This window comes from Protopterus annectens, chromosome 1.part1, assembly GCF_019279795.1.
Source record: "Protopterus annectens isolate FY-2018-M chromosome 1.part1, PAN1.0, whole genome shotgun sequence".
Lineage (NCBI taxonomy): Eukaryota > Metazoa > Chordata > Ceratodontiformes > Protopteridae > Protopterus > Protopterus annectens.
The window spans coordinates 1462657583-1462681257 of record NC_056726.1 but is presented as its reverse complement, the minus strand read 5'-3'; the positions used below and the strand labels follow the sequence as shown (position 1 = coordinate 1462681257).

General features: G+C 39.4%; 1 protein-coding gene across 1 annotated transcript in view; it reads right to left on the bottom strand.

Moving 5' to 3' along the window:
* The window catches only part of BSDC1 (BSD domain containing 1), an 871248-nt gene that overhangs the window by 385357 nt on the left and 462216 nt on the right, over positions 1 to 23675 (bottom strand). Inside the window, exons 5-7 of the mRNA XM_044082455.1 lie at positions 10500 to 10554; positions 8978 to 9093; positions 8809 to 8877 (exon numbers count right to left, since the gene is read on the bottom strand). Coding sequence (XP_043938390.1) covers positions 8809 to 8877; positions 8978 to 9093; positions 10500 to 10554 — 240 coding nt within the window. The remainder of the gene's footprint in view (positions 1 to 8808; positions 8878 to 8977; positions 9094 to 10499; positions 10555 to 23675) is intronic.

Sequence of the window (23675 nt, the reverse complement as noted above, 5' to 3'; positions counted from 1 at the left end):
AATGAGCAGAGATGGCAGAGGCATGGATCCTGATGGATGAGAAGGAGAGGTTTGTCCAGCATCTCAGTTAAGTATTGTAGTATCTGAGGAATGTTTGGGACAAGAGGGTCAAGGCTGTGAGCTTGGTTCCAGGCACAGAATCTCTTCCATTTATCCGAATAGGCTTTCCTGGTACTAGGCCTTCTGGCCTCCAGAATGACATCCATAACAGCTTTGGAGAGAGGCATTGTTTGCTTGACTAAGGAATCTTCCATGCAGCTAGGTTTCAAGATCTTTAGCTGGCTGTGGAGTATTTGATTGTTGTGCTGAGTCAGCAGATGTGGGATTTGAGGCAAAATCCAGGGTGGTTCTTGTGCTAAGCTCCTTAAGATTGGGTACCAGTGCTGGCGTGGCCAGTCTGGTGCAATCAGGATCATCTTTGGCTCTTATGAGTACCTTTGGCAGGAGAGGTAGTGGTGGGAAAGCGTATACTTGTAGGTTCTCCCAGCTGAATGAGAGGGCATCCACTTTCCATGCTTGTGGATGGTAACTCCTTGTGCAGAATTTTTGTAGCTGGCAGTTTTTATTGGGGATGCAAACAGATCTATGTCCGGGATCTGCCATTTCTGTGTTATCATTCTGAATATTTGTGGATTCAATTCCCATTCGTGGGGATCCATGATGTTTCTGCTTAAGTAGTCTGCCAGTGTGTTTCTCTCTCCTGGCAGGAATTGTGCTTGCAGATGAACTTGAAGGTTTATAGCTGTGTTCCACAAGGTCATGGCTTGTCTGCATAGGGGGTAGGAGTGAGTGCCCACTTGCTTGTTTATGTATCACATAACTGTGGTGTTATCTGTCTTTAGCTGTAGTTGTCCTGGATGTAGCAGGTCCTTGAAAGCTATAAGGGCATTTTGTACAGCTAGCATCTCTTTTTGATTGATGTGAAGATGCCTTTGTTCTGCGGGCCACGTGCCCTGAATACATTTGCCTGCCATGTGTGCTCCCCAGAAGTAATCCGATGCATCTGTTATCAGTGTTTGCCTGGCTGTGGGTTGTGTAAAAGGCTGTCCCTTGTTGAGGTGACAAGCTTGAGCCCACCATTGAAACTCCTGTTGAAGGCAAGGGATTAGTGGTATAACCGTTTCCAAACTTTGACAGTGTTGAGACCATACATTCTTTAGGTGCCACTGTAGTTTCCTCATATGCAGTCTGGCATATGGAATTAGTAGTATGCAGGATGCCATGTAACCCAAGGCCTGCAGAATTTTTCTTGCAGGGAGTTGGATCTTTGTTGCCATCAGTTGAAAGTATTGAGTCAGTTGTCCTTGCTTGTCTGGTGTGAGATAAGCCATCTGGGCCATTGTGTTCAAGCTGGCACCCAGGAATATAATCTCTTGTGAGGGCACTAGTTTTGATTTCTTTTTGTTTACTGTGTACCCCAGGCAACTTAATAACTTTTTTACAAATGCCAGATGCTTTAGAATAATGTCCTTGCTCTCTGCTTGAATCAGGCAGTCGTCCAGGTACAGATAAATTTGAATTCCTTTCTGTCTGTAAAATGCAATTACTGGTACCAGGTACTTTGTGAAGACCCTGGGGGCAGTAGATAAGCCAAAGGGCAGTGCAGAGAATTGGTAGTGCATTGAACCAGCTATGAATCTGAGGTTTGTCTGATAGGGACCATGCAGGTATGCCTCCTTGAGGTCCAAAGTCACGAGCCAAGCTTTCTTGCCCAGCATGGGGAGAAGCTGCTGTAGTGTCAACATTTTGAATTTCGGAACATCCAGGTAAGTGTTTAGAGATGAAAGATCCAGAATGGGCCTCCAGGCTTTGTCCTTTCTGGGTACCAGAAAGAGTCTTGACTAAAATCCTTGTCCTTGCTCCTGTGATGGTACCTTTTGAATAGCTCTCATATCCATGAGTGCTGCAATTTGTTTTTGAGCCTCTGCCCACTGATTTGGTGGCAGATTTGGCATTCCTTTTAACCTTGGCAGAGTGTGAAAGTGGAACCTGTAACCTTGAAATACAATGTTGAGAACCCATTTGTCTTTGGTGATCATTTGCCAATTGTGGTAGAAGAGTGCCAGTTTTCCTCCCAAGGGGGCTGCCAAGAGGGATTTGTTTGGCAGCTGTAGTGGGAAGTCATTGGAGCTGTTTTTTTATATGGTTGAGGCCTGTCTCTTCCCCTTCTTTCTGGCCTGATGCAACCCATTGTCGAGGCCTGTAAGGACCTTGTGTTTGATCTCTACCTCTTGGACATCTGTATCTTCCCCTTTGAGGTCTGTCTGTAATTGGAAAGGACCAATTCTTAGTTGGCCAGTTTCTGCTAAATCTAGGAGGCTGAACCTGTAAGAAATCCTTCACAGTTTGCATAGATTTTGCCTTATCCTCTATTTTCTTTAATACCTCTTCTGCCTTAACTCCAAATAACACATCCTGCTGCAAAGGTGCATCCAATAATTTTGCTTTAACATGATCTGGTAACGTATGTTCTTTTAACCAAGCATGTCTTCTAATGACAGAGCCTGTAACTGCTGCTCTGCAGGAGGCCTCTAGAGAATCAAAACCACATTGCAAAGTATGCTTTCCCACTTGTTTAGCTGCATGCAATAAATCCTGCATTTCTTTAAAATTAGGAGGATCTGATTCTGGAAGCATTTTTTGTTTTAACTGAGACAGTAAAATTGCTGATATTTTAGCATGTGAAACTGGCAATTTAAGGCTCTCATTGCTAAAGTTGCAGACATATATACTTTCTTTCCCCATCTGTCTAATGCTCTGGAATCTCTGTCAGAGGGAACTGGATTCTTGGCTGATGAGGCCTTAACTCCTTTTGGTCCCTAAGAAATAGTTTAAGGGTCAGCTACAGGGCTTTTATACAGAAATTTATGTGAGTCAGGGACTCTGTAGTATCTGTCAGGTTTAACAGGGGCTGGAGGTAAGGAATCAGGATTTAAGCTGGATTCAGTATACACATCATCCACAATATCGAACACTGGCGGATTAGCAAGGGGTCTGTGTTGAGGTAATAAAAGGAAGCCTCTGAGCCTTTTCTTGGATTCTGAGTAATCCTGGCCTTCCCAGTGGAAATGCTCCCTCATAGTATGTAGGGTTTCCCCAAAGGAGTAGTCTCAAGGCGGTGAGGCTGATGAAATTGATTCCTCAGCATCAGAATCCTCATAAAGGGGTAAAGAGTATCCTAGGTCTGAGGATGAATCAGAAGAGATGGACACCTGGTCGGATGAGTCATAGTCTGCATCCTGTCTAGGCCTTTTATCAGGAGGGGGATGGGACCCCCTGATCAGAGTGATTAGGTCTTCAGCCATTTTGAGCATTTGCTTCTTAGGCATGGAGGCCTGTCCTGGAGAATGCTGTGTTTGTTTCTTTGATTTTAAAGGAGGCTTAGACTTAGCTGAGGGTTTAATGCTTAACGGAGTAGGTCTGAAGACACCCTCTGAAGCTGTAGGTTGCTCAGCTACTCCGGATCCCTCTGAAAGGTTAGTCTCGGTAGGCTGAATAACTTGTGCAACCGAAGGCCCAGCCATCTCCACGTGGGAGTCAGAGGTGGCCTGTGCTTCTACAGAAGCGGTCGTCAGGGGCTGCGAAGGCACCTCGCTGAAAACCGGCGACTGGCCTAGAAGATGCTTTGTCAGTTCTGGGCCTCAGATGCCTATCCTTGGTCTTTGCTCTTTTTGTATATTCCGGTCGGAAGTTCAGATGGCATGGTATAATTGAATTTTCTACCAAAATAATGTCGGGCAAAATCAAACCGACATTTAATAGTGCGCTTGTTAAACCTAGCACAAAACCGACAACCAGTGACATCGTGGTCTGGGCCTATGCATGGGATACAATAGGAATGGAAATCCTTATGAGGTGTATTTGCTTCCCACAAGAAATACAGTTATTAAGTTTTACTGACATCGGTCTGAGGCAAGAAAAAGTTTCCCCACTGGGGTAATTAGCTTTGTAGGTAGCTTGTAGCTCGATTCTGGATTCGGAATGAAAATCTCAGGAGACGGCCGACCGGCACTTGTGAACTGCTTTTGCTTCGGGCACCGCACAGCAAGAAAGACTGTAGAAAATGGCGTCGGCTGCATCTTGTATACCCCTGTTGCACTGACGTCAGGGAGGAGGCGACAGCAACCGACGCCGGACTAAGACTTTGGAACTCAGGCCGACTGGGGAACCACCTGACGGCAGGATAACCCAAGTGTAATGACTGCAGCAGTGTAACACGATGAACATCTGCAGGTTCCATAGTCGAAGAAGCATCTCGCGGCATACCGGACTCCGAATGGGTCTCAGTAGAGGCCTGCGAATCAGAAGTAATGGGCATTAGGGGCTGCGAAAGCGCCTGAGTACCGGTGGACTGGTAACTAGCTTAACGGAAGCGTCGTCGGCAGTTTTAGACCTATGTGATCTGTGTCTGTCTTTATCCTTACGTTTTTTTGGAAGATCAGTAGTCGGATGGCTTAACGAAGCCATTTCGAAGTACGGATGCAGAGTACCAAAATAATTTGCTGCAAAGATAGCCCGGATGACGAATAGTTCGAGGGTTGAACAAGGCATAAAACCGAGAGCGAGGGATGTTGTGGTCTGGGCCTAAGCAGGGAATGCAGTACGAATTAAAATCTTTAGGAGGTATTTGCTTTCCACAGGTAAGACAATTGTTAACTTTTACTGACATCGGTTGGAGCAAGAAAAAAGATCCCCAATTGGGTATTTTTTTTTGAAGACTTTGGTTCTGAAACTCGAAAACGAAAATTTCAGGAGTCGGCCGACCGGCACTTGCGAACTGCTGCTGCTTTGGGCACAGCAAGGCAAGAAAGACTGATGTAATGGCGTCGGTTGCATGTTTTATACCCCTGAAGACCTGACGTCATGGAAGAAAAGACAGCATCCGACGCAGGAATCCAAGACTCTGGTATTCAGGCCGGCTGAGGGCTACCTGCACGCAGATAACCCAAATGTGATGACTGCAACAGTGAAACACGAAGAACACCCAAAGAGGCACCATCTTCCTAGGGTGGTGAATAGCAATGATCTTTATGAAAAACCCAAATGCTGGCATGGATCAAGATGCATTAGGGATGCACCAGGCAGAACTTACGCCGTCTCCAAAGATGGAGAGACAGAAGGAGCAGAGTGGCATATTCCCAGTGCCAAAAGGATGGATGGCTTCATGACTGAAAATAAAGCAGATGTGCCAAGTATGGAGGACTCAGATACTGCAAATAGAACTGAAGAAATCAGCAGTGAAGCATCGTTCCCAACCATTTGGCACAGAGACTCAGTAAGCTCCAAAGACTTAGGTGTACACTGCATTGGATACATGGACAGGGTCAACAGGTTGGGTTCAGGTGATATGGAGAGATCCAGGATCCAAGGCTGGCAGTTCTGGGATAGGTGCCAGAAACGGAACAATAGAGATGGGAGGAGTTGTGTCGACTCTATCCTCCCCTGATAAAGAGGGGGATGGGATGACAAGCATGTCTAACAGAACTGTCACAAATGCCCTTACTGTGCAATCCCAATCTATGTCAGATAAATTCCTGGAAGATCTGGTAGAGCTAAGACAGAGGACTGAGGGAGATACTGACCTCAGAAAATTTGAGAACTCCCCCTGCAAGGACCTGTTGCTCTCAGAAGTATCTTTTCTTGGAGTCCCATCAGAAATAACACTTGTCTTGGCGTCAACTCACAACAGGCTGACCTGACTGGCTTGGAACACAGGGAAGACATAATGGTGAGGGCTTAGCAATCTTCACAGCCAAGCACTGGGAGACTGTTCGAGGCATCTCATACTCTTCTTCTCTTTGGCCCTTTTTCTTTGGACTTCTCTTTCTCCTTTTCTAGCCCTCTTTCTTGCTACTGTATGGGAGTCTGTCTATGTGAGAAGTGGTTTCTTTGACAACATCTCCTGCTGTGGCAGGCAGAAGCCCTTTCAATATTAACTCTTCCTTACTGTCTACAAGAGATCAAGATCCAAAGGACGTACACATTTCACATTGAGCTTGGAGGTATTTCAGTCCCAGGCACACAAAACATTGCTTGCGTGTGCCCTGGGGCAGGATCCTATGACCACCTCTTGTGCATTTTCAGAAACCCAAAGCTTTCTCCATTAGTGAAATTAAATTCAAATTTTCTATTAAGTACATAGGGAAAAAGAAAGAAAAGCAACCTTGTGAGGAAAGAATTAGAAACTGTGTGTTTAGGTAGGCTTCTGTTTAAAAGAAAGGAGGGGATAACAGAAAATGGAAAACTCAACAGACAAGTTGGAAAACTTGTAAAATTTGAAATACAGAAGAAATAAAGAGCTTTTTAATCACATGAAGAGATTCTTTTTTATAACAAAATTATGAATGATGGACGATCGGTTCTGGTGTGGAAGGTGGAAAATGAGATGTGGGAACAGGAAGGACGCACTGCATCACTGAAGTGCCTGGCTCAGATCTGCCAGGAAGGAATATAACCCAACAGTCCAGACAGCAGGGCAGGACAATACGGGACTAAACTACACCAGGAGCTGTCATCCCCTCTCCCCAAGGATGGATGAGTCAGACAACAGTTCACTCCCGCCCAACCAACCCGCCTTTCCAGCACCTAGGTCACTACTAAATCCTAAAATGTTAAGATCATAATAAGAGCTTTATTCTTCTGAACCAAGGAGATGGCTGCAGAGATGTATCAATGTATATCTAAGGGTAAGCAACAAAAGCGAACTTCCTGGTGAAAACTGCTGACCTTTCTGCAAACACTGCCCCCCACCAATCCAACCAAATGGGCTACAAACTCTGACATGTAACAACTATAGAAAAACAACCAAATGTGGGAGTAAGACCAACATTACTGTTCAGAGATAACCTCAAATTCCAAAGCACTTTCAGAGAAAAAAATGGTTGAAATAGACGGAAGTGGTAGACAGACTGAAGAAAAAACTATGCCCAAGCTAGTAATATATGGTATTACACTGGCACTCCAACATCTGGTGTCATGGCTAGGGCCAAATTAACATAGGCTGGAAAATGAAAGGTAATAAAATTTGCACTGCATCTGCAAATGATGAATAGTTTAGAAAAAATAATATCTAATGTCTGCAACATAAAAGTAGAAATAAACAGATGGTGCAAAGGTTTCCCAGCTTAATAAAGTCAATTACTGGCAAAACTGTGACGTCACCAAAAAGTACAGGCTGAGAAAGACACCAGATTAGGGTGGTCTAACACTGAGACAGTTCTAAGAGCAAAAAGTTTTGGTGCAGGTTCCTCTCTGAAAAGGCAGCAAAAGTGGCCAAGAAGGCCAACATCCTGGAAGAGATGAGATGCATTACACTTAAAGGAAAGAGAAACTACATAACAGACCACAAAGCCTGTACAATTCTCCATCACAATGCGTCTCCTGAATGACATGCCCTTGGATTCTAAGGACTAGGGCCAAGTCAAGCTAAGCAGGCAAAGGCAAGCATAACACTCATTTCCCAGAACATGGACATGACTTTCTTCTTCAAAAGAAAGCTTTAGAGTATCTGTACCAGCATTCTGTGCTAGCATGAACTTTTAGAATACTTTTAAAACAACTAAGGGCAAAGGATATTGCTACAAAACAACACAGCTAGGATTTATCACTACCAACTTACTGCATACATACACAGTTACCTAATTTGTTTAAGAGAGATATATTAGGCTTCACAGGACAAATCACTGAACCCCCAAGCAGCTCAATAAAAATAGGCAATGAAATCCACGTTCATGAATATATTACTAAATTAAATTTCAGAGCTGCAAGTAACCATGTGATAATATTTCTTAATTTGGTGGGAAATACCACATGGCATGTTTGTACTACTTTATTATAATACACAAAAATGCAATTTGTTGCGACACAATGGTGCAAAACAGAAAACTAACAACGAAACTGCAAAAGAAAAATAAAGACAAATGTACTAAAATGGTAGTTAACTAAAGCTTCAGTGAGTTACAAATATACAACTTCTATTTACTGATGATAAAATAATGCAAGAAGACAAAGACATGTAAATGGAACATTGTAAGAAGGCCACCACCACCACAAACTGCAAAAAACACAGAGCTTGTTTCTTTTTTTTTTTCTGTTTTTGGTCACCTTAGGTCACTCAATTGCAATTCCACTGCCCCCATCCATTACTGGATCTGCCTTGTTCCTTCAATTCTAGACTTGATCCAGTGAGCTGAGGTTGATGTGGAACGTAAAGACATTCAGTGGAAGGATTTCGTACTGGTCACTGCTTCTGACAGTTTTTTTCCCCTCTTTCATGCCCTACCCTCCAATCCCTGCCTCCACTGCACTCTGTGTTACTTCCTGAGGGTGGTGAGGGTGGGCATGTAATCAAAGACATGCTGATGTATTGCCCCACCTCAGCAACAGCTTATTCAGTGCTCCAACCCTAATCCCTACTTTGGTCTATCCTTGCATGTCCTCAACATCCACCAGGGATCACAGTTGGGGAATACCCTCAAAGTTGCCCTTCCCCCTGAAAAGGTAATGTCCATCCCTTCCTGTTGCTCCATCATTTGCCGAGTCACAAACTGAATTCGAGTTACCCGAGCCATAGTCAGGGCTATATCCTGCTACGCAACCAGCTCATCTGAAAGCACACAGTCGGTATTTGCCACTGTGTCCTGTAAATTCAGTAGTACCAAATTAGCTACCTATAAAACTGCCATTTGAATCCAGGGCACACACATTTTATGTAACATACATAATTCACAATTTAAGTCAGAAAAATCAAATATCAACCACGAACAGTTACTGAAACGTCAAAGGTACTGCTAGTATACTGAAGCTAACCTGTTCCAGTTGATACAATTTGTAGAAATATCGTTGCCAAAATTCTGTATGAGATACTGCTGCTGGCACCTGTTCATATTGCATAAAAAAAAAAACATTAAAAATAATACTGTTCATGGTAGTGTCAATCTAAGCAACACATGCTGAAACGTCAAATTAAGATAGTTACCATTTTTGTATAAAGGGCTCGTACAGAAGGGCTGGTCACTAACAGCTCTGATGTTTCCATTTTCTTTAGCTCCAGATCAAACTGGGACAGCCATGCTTCAAAGAGTTCAGGAGGACCTAAAATTTGAAAATGGTGAGCATTCCTACACAACGTAAACAGACTAACTGAAACCGCCACAGGAATTTGATTACAGCACGCAGATGGTACAAACAGCTAGCACTGTCAACATAACGGTATAATCTGGATGCAAATCATTTTAATGTCACCTTGGGAAGACACATACAGAATAACTGTCTTTTATGTCTGCACAATAACTGTCAAGCAACAGTTAAGTTAGTTTCATCTTTCCACCTTCCATCTCACCAAATATTCTCAAAATACATATGATGAACTCATTTTCTCCTAAAGGTCAGTTAACATCCCACCACTTTCTTCATAAAGAATAATCAATCCTTGAAAAAAAGACCCCAAATGACTTTTACACTGAGAACACAACTTTAATGTCTTGCAAGAATGGATGGCCAAAAATAAATGGGTTTTCTGGAGAAGATCTTCCATGCTATCAAACCAGCAGGTTTGAATGGGAGATAGGCACACCTGTTAATTATGACGTTTAGGTGCTAAAGAAGAGAGGATTTTTTCAAATGTGAAAAAAGATGTAGCACTCAAGTGCTTGACAGTGGGTGCTAGTCAATAATCCTTGCCCTTCCCAAAAAGTCAACTTGGACACAGAGACACATTTCAACTGCTGTTTTAGGTGGGCAGCGTTGATTAGGAAGTCATTTTCACCAGCTGTTCCTTTGCATTGCTGTGCCTGAGCACCACTCTGCTATCTAGGCAATGAACAATGTAGCAGCTGTCCAGTAAGAGAATGGCTCTGAAACAAGCAGTAGAATCTTGGAGTGCCATCACAGCAGCTGTAGAGGAGGTAAAAAAAAATGTCTCTTCAACCTTTTGGGGAATATGCTGGCATGGGGGAAGAGTGCCAACCTTTTTCTTACATACAAGACTGATATGGCAAACTAAACAGTTGAGTCATGATATTAAACAGCAAGTGTAACCCACTGACCTATTTAAAGAAAAACAATATTTACATAGCCTTTTATACCATTCACCCATATACTGGCCATATGCTCCAACCAATAAAATATGGACTAACAATAGAATAATCTGTGATAACACATACCATTCAACTTGCTTCTCTGAACTGCTACCTGCAGGGTGCTGTACATCTAACAGTGAAATCTTCCTAAATGTCACTGTGGCACCTCTTACAGGACACTCTGACAAAGGTTTATTGTTTTAGTTCAGCTGTTTTCCTACCACGTCTAAAAAGTGCTCCCAAACAAATATCAAAACTGTGTACCTTACTACTGGCCAAACTAGTTTCTTCTACTGCATTTACAACACTGAGCAGAATATGAAATTATAACATGCCAGATGTGCAATTTAAATAATGTTCCCAGAGATTCATTTTTTTTTTGTTTGTTTTTAACAGTAAAATTACATTGAACATTCTTACCATCTGGTTCATTACAATAAGTAGCAGGATCTGCTTGGAGAGAATACAACCGTGCCTGTAAAACAAAAATACATATATAATGGCACACACAAAGCTTTGGGCTGTCATAAAATCAAACACTGCTTATTTAAAAGTGGGGACATTTATGTAAAGCACCACAAATTAAGTCACAATGACCAATTTATAATGCAATGTATTTTATAAGTACACATTTTACATATTTGCTAACAATTTTACTTAATTTCAGTTGCATTTTCCTTTCCGTGTCCATCTTTAAATAAATCCCTTCTATTAGTTTATCAGGTGAAGTAATCTGCTGGCCTTTCTAATAATAAACGAGGAGATATGCCAGTCAAGAACAACAAAACCGAGAAAAAAGCCAAGTGCAATGATCACACTGCAAAGTAAAAAGCACAATGTACCCAGCATTACACTGGCATACTGGAAGAGGCAACTTGTTCCACTAACTTTTAAAAGTTTGCCAAACTAACAGTATTTAACAATAACCGTTCTCAAAACACTACTTTGCTACTGCCCCCATTTGTTTTTAGCAGCAACTTACTGAAAAATACAGTGGATGAATAAACAATAAACCAAAAGACTGCTCTTGTGATCCGCTTTCAACTGCTTGTGTTTGTGGCTGCCACCACTCTACTATGCTGGGCTAGGATATGACCAAACTCTTGTGTTTCTGGATGCCACTGCTCCACTATGTTGGGCTAGGACATAACCAACTTCTGTTTGTGGTTGCCTCCACTCCACTATATTGGACTAGGGAATGACCGACTTGTTTTGAACTTTGCTCCCAGATTAGACTTGACAGAAGTCTCGCATCACATGGGAAGTGTTGCATTATGTACAGTGGGTTTGTGAGTGAACAATATAGTGCATACACATTCACAGTTATACACCAGACTAACAACCACCAGGGCCTTTATAAGCTTAGCCATGCAATCCAACCCAGTTGTCTCCCTATGTACCATGGGTGTTTATAAGGAAGGGGTATGTCAGTTAGGAAGTTTCTAAAGTTATGTGTGGAGGGTATGTTAGTTTGGGCATTATTGTCTGCCTCAAGAGTCACAGGGGCCAAACCTCAGGTGAATTTCCAATTTCCCATCCACTGGTTAAGGCTACGCTTAAATAGGGTTAGGGATGGACTCTGCTTCACATGGATGGGGAGCTTGTTCGAGAACATGAGGATCCTTTGAAGTACATATTCATATCACCAACTTGTCTTACTTATGTCAGAAGCAAATTTTAAAACTTGAATCTAGTGGTTCTGATGCTGTTCATTTTGTGGATGTACAAAAATTCCAATCAGAACTGGATCTGAGAATGCCTTCTATGCCAGGCATTGAACGCCTCTCAGCAACCTGTAGGAGAGAGTACAGAGATTGGGCTTTAAGGCAATCCATACATGACAATGTGTTTATACCCTGGATTCTCACAGGAACCCTTGTGGGCATTCCAAATGTTGCATATGTTTGGTCAGGTACAAGCTGAAGGGAGCATTATACTCAATGACTGGTCCAATAAAGGGGCACTGACTTTTTTGGACATGTTTTCCATGCAGTTCCTTACAAGCTGGGTGACGGAATGATTTCCTTACTGCTTTGGCCACATGTTGGTCAAAGGCCAATTTACTGTCTGCACACATTCCCAAATTTACTGTCTACACACATTCCCAGATCCCAGCCTAGAGGGTCAATTCTTAAGGCTGTCTTATCGATGGAGTGACTACCCTCAACAGCAGTTTTCCCAAAAGGCACTATAATGCACTTCTTGGCATTGAGTTTTAGCCTGTGACTTTGGCATTGGTTATTTCTCTGTGGTAGACCATCTTGTAAGATACCTGTGTCACTAGGGAATCTATGATCATTCTGAATTTGCAATCATCTGCAAACTTGCTCAGCCAAAGGCCCATGACATTAACTTTACCTCTGAGAAGTAGATGCCAAACATGACAGTAGGCCATACTTGTCTTAGCAAACAAATGATGTAATTGCCAGAATGACATCTTTAGTTGATCTCTCTGCCTGTACTCTGGAAAGGATGGACTAGTCACAGAAGGCATCTTCCTGCACTGCAATGAGAACCCCTACTTGCTCAAGCTCCTTCCACTCACCCATAATGCACTGCTCTCCAAGTTGAGTAAATCCATCATACTACCAAAAGGAAACTCATCATAACAGAAAAAAATAATCCCGTATGATTCCGGACAGTTTAGCACCTAGCCACCAATAGTAGGCCTCTGGTGTACTTCTATTTCTTTCTGGCAAGAACAACTTTGAAGAGGGATAGAGGAGAGGACTGTTTCCAGTGCATGAGTATATAACTTAAGTATTTAAGCTGGTACTTTTTTTTTAAACACTGAAACAGATGGATAGTATCTCCAGAAGACATTGGGTGGAACTAGGAAAGGAGACTTTTGCGAATGGAAGCACAAAGCAGGCTCTAGACCTGGCTAAACTGTTCAGATTGTAATATTTAGCAAATGTATCACAGGAAGACCACACAGCTGTACTAATTTCATCCAAAGGCAGGGTTCTGAGGAAAGCCGCTGATGTACCTTGAGCCCTGACAGTGTGTGTCTTAGTTTGGACGTCAGAGGCTTTTTGCTAGATAAATACCAGAAAATGATACAGACAATGATTTAGATAAAAGTAGTTTTTACTACTTTCTAACCATTCTTCATTTTTTGAAAATGAAATGAGTAACTGGTCATCTTTTTCTGGATTACCTTGCTCTATGAAGGCAACATCTGAGCTGCCTGTGCACATCTAAACGTGCAGTCTGCATTCACTCGTTAGTGAAGTTTGGAAAGAACAATGGTAGATTTGATTCGGATTAGATGGTGTTGCAACTTTGGGCATAAAGGATGGATTACTCTGAAATTATATCCTATCTTTGTGGAACAAAACGTATGGGAATTTGCATGACAGGGCTCGCAACTCAGATGTATCTAGCAGCAGAGGTAATGGTCACCACAATAACTGTTTTACAGAACAGGAATTTAATTTTGGCTGAATTGATGAGTTCAAATGGATGAAGGGCAAGTTTTTCCAATGAAAGTTTAATTCCTACGAAGGAAAGAGTTGAGTCAGTGGTGGCCTGGAAAGAAAAGCTCCCTTTAAGAGTGCCCCACAAACATTATGAAGGCCACAAATCGGGCAAAAGCTTGATGATGGGGAAGAACCTGCAGCCAAATGACCTTCGACTGATGAGCAGCTGGAACCTGAACAAGAAAGCTCTGTCAAAAACATCAGGATTTTAGGAACACAGCAGAAGGAACAGTGTATTTTTTGTTTGAACTTAAACCATTTACCTCTCTAATTTTTTTTTCTGGATGAAGGCTTCTAGGAAGCTGTAATTAACTGTACAAGTTTGGGAGGGAGGGTAGGCTTCCTGGCCATTACTGTAAGTGGAGATACTAAGTTGTTAACTGCAACTGAAGGTGCCGGAGAAGGATTCTGTTTCTTAGATATGGACAAAACAGGGGCCAAACAAATCTGGCAGGGCCAAAAGGGGGTTATGAGAATAGCCTTGGTTTAGCATATCTTGACCACCCCATTTTTTTTATTGGTGGCCGAAACAAACCATAAAACACCACATCAACAGTTTATCATATAACAATGCACACTGTATCTAATCAAAATAATAAGATTAACATTTAAATAAAGTACATAAACATAAATGTAAGTTAAATACAATGTGTGCCTTGGTCACTAAACTGAATAGCTGCAAATATTTTGAAATTAGACCCTAGAATCTGTGCTGTTTATATAACAGTGTAAAAAACTACAACTTTAAACAATGAAAGATTTCAATATTTTGACTGGAAAGCATAAAGGAGGTTGAGCAACCGATCATGGCAGAAAGCATTCATCCATCCTTCACATAAGACATTAAACAGAGGTCCCATCTGCCTGAGTTAGTGGTAGTTCAACTGGATGTAAAAATCCTACAACACCTATTGTAAAGAAAAGAGGTTCTTTAATTTTAAAAATTATGTACAACACTACCTACATACTTACGCATTTATGAATTTATACAGTATAAACATTTCCAATCCTTTGTTATTGTCACACAATCAAAGATATCTTGCTTTTCATTACATTAAACTTCTACCTTTTATCTTTTTTGAACCTCACTCCTTTTTCCACAACCACCATCTAATTTTTCTTAAAATTATCGCTAGTCTCGATTTGCCATTAAATATGACTTAATTTAACTTTTCGTTGAAAATGGTCCATACAACATAAATATCTATTTCACTAATCTATTCCTTAATTTTATACCTATAGTATCCATACATACTCATATCCATGTTTATTTGATTTACTCCTTTATATTTTCAAAAAATTTTCTTTTGACAATTTTCCCACAATTTTGCAACCCTCATACATTGTAAGAAAACATGTTTTGTAGTGTCTTCTTTAGCACAATATATATAAACTCTCTCACTGATCTTTTATACAGCTTATTTCCCTTTACTGGTACTTTATTAATCGTTAATCTCTATAAAAAGTTTTGACATTCTATTTGCTTATTACACCACGCTTTTCATAATTTTAAAGTTTTAACCTTTTCCTTCACTAGTTCAGTCCAAAAATTAATATTGTATCATATTTTTACATCACACATTCATTTTCCATTTCATCAAATTTTATTTTCCATACAGATTTTTTTCTTGTTAACATCTCATTACTTCATTTAAACATGCTCTTACTCATTTAAAATGTTTTAACATATCCCAATCCCACATGTACTTGTATTTTAGTAAATTTACTATCTTTTCAACTTTACCCTTTATCCAAAACAAAACTATAAATAATTTCAAAGCAGCAACATAAACAATTGGATTTATTAGTCCTAAACCTCCATCTTCCTTGCAAATGTGTAAGACTCTGCTCTTCATTGGATTCAATCTTGAACCCCATATAAAAGGAAAAAACTACTTGTAGCATTTCTTTTTCATAGTTATTGGTAACATACAGACAACAGCTAAATATGAGGTCTTTCACAATATAACTGGATTAATCAAACAAACATTTTTTTATTAAAGGATAGCTTGTATACTTTTCAAAAACAACAAAGCTCCTTTATTTCATCTAGTATCCCTATTCCATTGTCACTCACATTTTTACCCACAAATCTTATTCCTAACACAGATTTATTTCTGTAAGAAATATACTCCTATCTTTACTATATCACCCAGTCCTTTACTTTAAGATCAATGCTATTATATTTAAACATTGATGTATATGACATAACTTATTTCATCCCAACTTTCTCATAATCAATACAATATCATCTGCATAAAAACATAACTGGAATTGTTATCCCTTCTCACAAGCAAATGTATATCTCTTTCCAGTATATTAATAACTAATGGAAATAATATTAAAATGGCATAAGTCAAGGATGTCAAATGAGTGGTATATCCATTTCTTTGCTTAACCATCCATTCGCTAAAATTCATACTTTATTATATACAGAACATACAGTCAATGTTCTTACTAATGTTACGCTCTTCCATAATTGTCCATAAAAGTTCATGCTGTACAGTATCAAAAGCTTTATTTAAATCTTCTGTCATGATCTTGGTCTCATCTGTCCTGTTTATATCACCCACAATTTCCCTTAATATGAATAATAATTCCCAACATCCTTTTCCATTTAAACTATATATACTACCTTCCATAATAGTTTTTATTTTACTTTCCATTCTCTTGTGAATTTTCCATAAAAACATTTATAACACGCATTAAATATTACAGGTCTCCAATTATCAATTTCATTTTTTAATCTTCCTTTTTCATACAGAGTATACCACTGTATAAATCTTTACACATAAAAACCTTAATTTAACCACTCATTTGTTTCCGCCAATCCACTACTTTAATATGTACAACCCCCACAATATCTAGACTACAAGAAATCACCCAAATTTATTTCTCTTCCAATCGAAACCTGGCTAACAATTTCAAACCTACTCCTCAATACAAATAAAATAAAACTGATGCTCTCTACCACAAAATATTATCCCCATCAAAACAATCTTTATTGGTTACATCAGCAAATACTAATACAATTGAGGTAATGCCACAGACTAAATTACTGGGTATTATTATAGATGAAAATCTTTAATTGTTTGAAGAATATGTTGACAGAGTGTAAGACTCACCAGAAGCTTGGCACCTTTTACAAGGAAAAACAATATCTGACAGACCCAGCAAGAAAAACCCTAGCCTTATCTTATTTGCTTCCAACCCTCACCTATCTATACAAACTTAAACTCTACACTAAAATCCAAACTAGCCTCCTGTTATAACAATGTAGCAAAATTTACTACCAACACTGCACACCAAGCTCATCACTGCCAAGCCTTAAAGCAGTTAAACTAGCTAGAGCTTAACTACATAACAATCTCACAACTAGTTATTGCATACAAACTGATGCATTTTTCTAAACAATGTCCTGCATTAAAAAGTATATTATTGCCCTACACCCTCCAAAATGGACCTCCATTCTGGTGATAAAATTTCTACTAAGCACTACTAATGCAAATAATTCATCAGGGGACTCATTATACTCGTTACGTCCCTGGAACACCATCCCTACACAAGTAAACATGATTAACCAACTTCCAAGCTATAACATCCAGCTCAAACAATACCTTACCCAATCTTGGTCATGTTTATCACCAGGTTGCAACCTTTGCAGAAAGCACAAACTTCTTTTTGCTTAGCACAAACTTTTTGCCCTCTTCTACACTGCTAACAACCCCCCCCTGCATTTGAGTTAATACATCGCTTTTCCCTCCTCCCTTAAATACCTTCTCATTTGCTCTTTATCTAACTGACCCCATCCACAACTCAACCCCTCTCATGCATTTCCTGTATACCCAAGTTATAAACCTTCTAGACTGAACCAAATTGATACAGGAAGCCTAAACAGAAAGAATCCTACACCATGCTCTCTCGGGTCATATTTTACTACCACTACCACCCTATACAATACTAATATCTTCCATTCCCTCCTAGTTTATTTTATAACTAACTTCAATATCGCTCTCGAACTCTTTACAAACCTATACAATACTAAAATCTCCCTCCCTTCCTACAAAATTTTATAACCAACTTCATTACATACCTTCAACTGCTTTCAAATCTTTCTTTACCGAAATGAAAGAACACTTTACTTTACAATAATGCTTCCCCTTCTGCAGTAACAATCCATTTACTTCTACAAGATTATAAAGCTGGAACAACTGTATAGACTTGTAACTGCTGAAGTACATATTTTACTGCATACACCTCTGTTTGAAATTCACTTGGTAATATAGATTTACTATGGTGGCGCTTTTCTCCCTGGGCCTCTGATAAAAATGTGCTCTGCCAGTTAGACTTTCCGAGTCAATAAAGACAAACAGATAAAACTGGTATCATATTCCATCTGATCCTTAGACTATAAATTAACTTGTCTTACCTTATCTAATTCATATAAGGAAATCTTGTTTTCCAATTCCTTGTTTTCTTGTTCTGCAAATTTTTAACATCCCATACTTTTTTTGCTCATCTTGAAACATTTTCTTTACAAAATTTATTACAATATTCATAATTTGTTCCACAGATCTTCTTACCCCTCCTCTATCATATTTCATTTCTCTCATTATACTAGTATTCTCTAACTATGCATCTCAAATAAACGGATACCTTTTTTTTTTACCTTGTAAATCTTTGCTTAAATATTTTTTTTAATTTTCTCGATTTGTTTCACAAATCCTTCATTCTATCACACAATCTTCTTTTCAATCCTTTCCAAATGCATCAATAAACATCATTTTATAATGTATTGGTTCCACTTTTCTTACATCTGATTGCCATTCTAAAAAGCTTTTTTTCATATGTTTCATTCAAAGTTAGCCACAACTCGGGCTAGTTTTTAAAACAAAATATAGCGGAAATGTGATCTTCCCATAAGCACTCTTATTTTTTCCATTTTATTCCATAATTTCTCATTTATTCTTTTTATTCTTTTGCCCAATCTGATCTACTCTTTATTTTCTTGTATTTCTGAGTGACCTGAAAAGCCTGTTACAAGTGTGTCTCTGTTAGCTATATTTAAACTTTGTGATATAAAAATAATTCATGTCCATCTTATACATACCTCAATTATATGTCCACAAATGATTCCAAATTTTTAAACTGACATTTTATAACTTCAATAATTTTTGTAAAATCACAATTAAAATCTCCCATTAATATCACATTCATATTAATTACTAAATAATCCAAAATGTTATGAAGTAAATTTTCCCTTTCTTTTCTTGAAACATAGGCACACAGTGCTATAATACTATATACCCGTTTATGCCACCAGAGAGCCACAATAGTTAAACTTCCCATTACTGCCAAAGTTATGTTCAATATTTTCACTGACTTTTTACAACCTTTCCTAGGTTCCATATTGTATCTCCTCCCTTCTTGTGTCAAAAGTCTTACATTTCCAAATATTACATCATCACACTTACTACACCAATTTAGGATGTCTATTCTACTTATATTTTTTATACTATTTACATATACTGAAAGCACTCTAAAGTTGCCATTGTGACAATGCTGCAACTCCGTAGACATTGTGTATATATGATTTATCTTATTTGCATTACTTATTTCCTTTCTATCTTTTATACTTATCCCTTTAAACTTTTTCTCTCTTACTCTTTAGCCAATAGAATTCTTTTTACCTTTCACTATTTTTCAATTTTTATCTTCCTCATCATTTATTTAAAAACCTATATATCTATACTATTTCCTGTTTCATTTTTCTCTTTATCGCTATCTTTATTTTTAACCTGATCTTAATTCTTTACTTCCTCTATTTTTAATTGGGACGGTTTCTTCTTAGTATACTGTCCTCACTTTTGTTTTCTTAATCTTTTTTGTCTAGATTACAATTCACCCATAAATGTTCAATTTTTTTACATTTCTAACATTTTAATTCACACTTTTTGCATCACGACCTGTTTCCCCACAAATATAACATTTTCTCTTATCACAGTTACTTATCAAATGATCCCCTTTTCCACAGAAAAAACAAGTTTTAGGTTGTCCCCAATATTTATCCTCTATATTTATAATACTAAGGATATGAACAATTTTTTTCTTTTTCCATTACAATATGAATATGGCAGTCAATAATTCTATCACAGACGTTGTTAATGTTCATATCTTCTTTACAAAGTTTGCTCAAATGTTTCTTTAAAGTCTCTTGTTCGATTTCAGTTCAAATTAAACATGCAATTTTTTTTGTTTCTCTGTGAAATGCTTTAACCGCATAAGAATTTGATGGATGGCGGCAGTTTTTTTTCACACTGAAATGATTTTCTAGAACTGAACCAGTCTCTAAAATGTCACAAAATGTCTCTTTATAAATAAGAAAAGCTCTTACCTCCTGAGCTTCACTCCCAATGGGACCATTAAATTATCGCACAAGTCACATCTGTCCATTTCTTTTTCTCCTTCATTCAGAATTCTCACCATAGCGATCCTTTGATTGTTGATATTTTCCTTCCTCTGTTTCTCATTACTTTCCCTGCAGTTTAACAGTCTCAGTATGTGACTTCTTTGTTAGCAATCGTTTTTCAAAACAGCTTCCAATTCCTGCAATTGAATTGCGTCTATAATTTCACCTCATGAGACATTTTCCACTCTCCAGCTTGCACTGCAACAATTCCTCACTCAAAATAAATTCCCACAACCATCCAGACTGCACAGTTCTAACACATCCATCATAGTTTTGAATATTTGCTTCTGATGAAACAAATTCTGCTGAAAAAGCTTGTCAGAATCTTGTAGATCTTCAAACAATGCACCTGCATTTGCCTCTGTGCTATCTTGTATCTCGAGTGCTGTTCTCTCGGCTGACAGTGCACAAAGCATGGAACAAGTGTTCTGATATTCAAGTGAAGCTCCCCAATGCCCTGGTCAAATCTCCTCTAGTAGTACAAAAACCACCCCAGGTCTCCCCTGAAAAGAGGGTACTATTTTAGCGGGACTAACCCAGTCAACAAAAGCTAAAATAAATCCCTCTTGAGAGACGACTAAGAAACCTGCTTCATCTGGTGCTGGATACTGACGCAAAGGGATCACAACATGAGTTTCCCCATCTTTGAAATATCTTTAGGGCTTCTGATTTGCATGTGGAAGCAGAATATGTCTGCTCAATCTGCAATCATACTAGAAGTCCCTAGGATGTGTTGCTATTATAAAGTGTTGTGAGCATATGGCCCAATCCCAAACCTGCATAGCTTCTTGGCCGAGGGCAGTAAGACACAGTTCCACCTTTCCTGCTGATATACTATGCCATAATTATGTTACTTGACTGGAAGGACACTGCACCATGGGGAAAAAAGTCTTCAAAAGCCAGCAATGCTAGCAAGACTGCTGTCACTGCCAAGATATTTATGTGCAATCTGGCTTCGTCAGTGAGCCCAGCCTCTTCAACTGTCCTGTTAAAACAATGCCCCACCACCCCAGCAAGGACTTGTTCTTGGTTAGAGTGGCTGCTTTTCTTTATTTGTCCACGAGGACAGATGGTTCAAACATGTCTGTGACAGCTTTATGATGTTTGTCATGAGCTGTGTTGTTTTGGTAACACTGAACTTTGAGAATTTATTTAAATATACTAATGTGTAATAAGGCATATTGCACAGTTTGTATATTGGCTGACATAAGGCACAAAACTTTTAAAGTTGATGCTGCATCCAGTCTTTGGTGGTGGGAAAGATCTGATACAGCTTGAACTATTACAAATATCCTTTTTTTTTGGGGGGGGGGGGCATATGGCCAGTGATGGTACTGTGTCCAACACAAAGCCAATGAACATAAGAGAAAGGGGTGGTTTCATATTTTTTTTCTTGAGAGACTAACAGCAATTCTCAAGTATAGGCACAGCTTGACTAAGAATTGAATTGCAGTGATCAGTTTCTCCATTGGTGGTGCAGCAATGAGTCAGATGTCTTGGTAGGGACAGTTTTATCCCTAAAAGTTACACTTGGATGGTGACTGAAACCATGTGATTAGTGAACACTCAAGGGGTTGTGATAAAAATCAAATAGGAGGGGGTCCTGAACTGGCAATGACTGGTTCCTGCCTGAAAACAGAGGATTCTTCATGGATAGCCTACCTATCCTGACAAAGACCAGCACCCTAGAGATTCAAACAGTGCATCCAACCTCCTGCTTGCAAACATGTCAGGATGGATTGCATCCTGACAATCCAAAATAAGTCCTTCATGTGCTGATTTGGACAAGTGAGGTCTATAATTGGTATGATGTTGTGTCTTTTTGGACACCAAAAGAATCCAGCAAAATCCTAATCTTTTTTGGTCTGGTGGAAATCCTGGATGACTCTTTTTGAGAAAAAATTGTTTACCTCCTGCTGAGCTGTCCTCTTCTGACAGGGGAAGCACCAGATGTATATAAAAAGGTGGTTGAATGGGTAGTTTTAAAAATGGTACCATACAGACAGCCTTTGGATATAATTTCCCTTTTGTTTTAATTTCCCGTCTTGTACGATAGCCAGCCATACAAGCAGATGCAGAAAAAATCATCCAACTGCTTCCATAGTAAGACAGTCAGGTAAAGGTTCAGGTTTACACTACCTGGTCCCTAGGAAGGGACCACAGAACCCTTGTTGGCACAATCATCCTCTACCACTTTTGGTAATGGTTACCACAGAAGCTCCCTCTACTCCAGGAACTGCTAACAAATGGCTGCTAGTGCAAAAGATGCAGGGATTCCAAAACCAGATATTCTTATCTCCCTCCTGGTTTCTTTGAGATGATCTTTGAGGAGCTAAGAACCCAACCACGGACAGCTGTGAGCATTTTGCTCTCCTATTCACACTGCTGCAGCTTATCTTTAACATACTGTCTAAAGAGCAAGGTTCCATCAAAAAGAACAATGATGTAGGCTGCCTTGAAGTGCTCTGTGAATCCAATCAGATGAAGTCAGGCCTGACATCTTACTGCGATGCCGGAGCCCACTGATCTAGTTGCTCAATCCACTGTGCTTGTAGGAAAGACTTGGACAGTTATGGAATGGAATCAGTGGTGGCCACCTGGGTCTAACTGTTTTTGTAGTTCCCCAGTGGGTAACGGTTTCAAAGTCTCCAGGGTCTTATCCAAGTCTCTCTGAAAGTTAACCATCTGCGTCATGTAATTCATTGGTTCCCCTTCAAAACATCTAAAACTCATAACATCTAAAATCAAAATATCGAGACCATAACATCTAAAACCCATAACATCAAATTTCATAACATCTAAAATGTGTAAGATGTAACAATGTATCATAGAGTGTGTAAATGTTATAGTTTAATCTGTTAATCTTGCGGTATCACTATGAAATGTAGTTTTTATTTCTATACTTATTTATATAGTGCAGGAATTTATGCTATTTATATAGTGTTTATTTTGCCACTCTGTGTTTTTTAGGCCATACAGGTAAATGATATAGCATCATGTGTACATTTCTTTATGGTGCTCATGATACAGTGGGGTTAGGAAATTAACGACGCAGTGGTAGCATTGTCGTTTCACAGCAAGAGGTTGTCCGGTTTGATTCTCGGCTGGGGTGCCTTCTGTGCAGAGCCTGCACGCCCTCCCTGTGTTCTTGTAGGATTCCTCTAGGTGCTCCGGTTTCCTCCCACAATTCAAAGATGTGCGTCTGGAGCATTTCTTCCCGGGCCTCAGCTGAAAATTGGCTTCATTCCAAGTCGGACTTTCCTGCTCAACAAATGTTAAATAAAATAAATACATAAATAAAATTAACTTTTTCCCCACTGTAGTGTGATCTTGGAGTTGGCATATTTAATTTAGAGGGTGTGTGTGGGGGGGCAAGGGGGGCTTGCCCTGCAGAAACTCAGTAAAAAGTGTGTTTGTTAGTTTGTCATTATATGTGGAGGGGGGGGGGGGTGTTATTTTCATGTGATTTTTAGTGTTCGATGTTGTGATGCACATTTTAGATATTTTGGGTTTTAGATGTTTTCAAGGGGAACTAATTCATCACACCGATAGAAAAGATGCCTAACACAGACGCTCTTTTCCTATTAATCCATCTTTTGTGGGCTTAGAGGATTAAGGAGCTGTTAACTAGATTTTTCCTGTGGT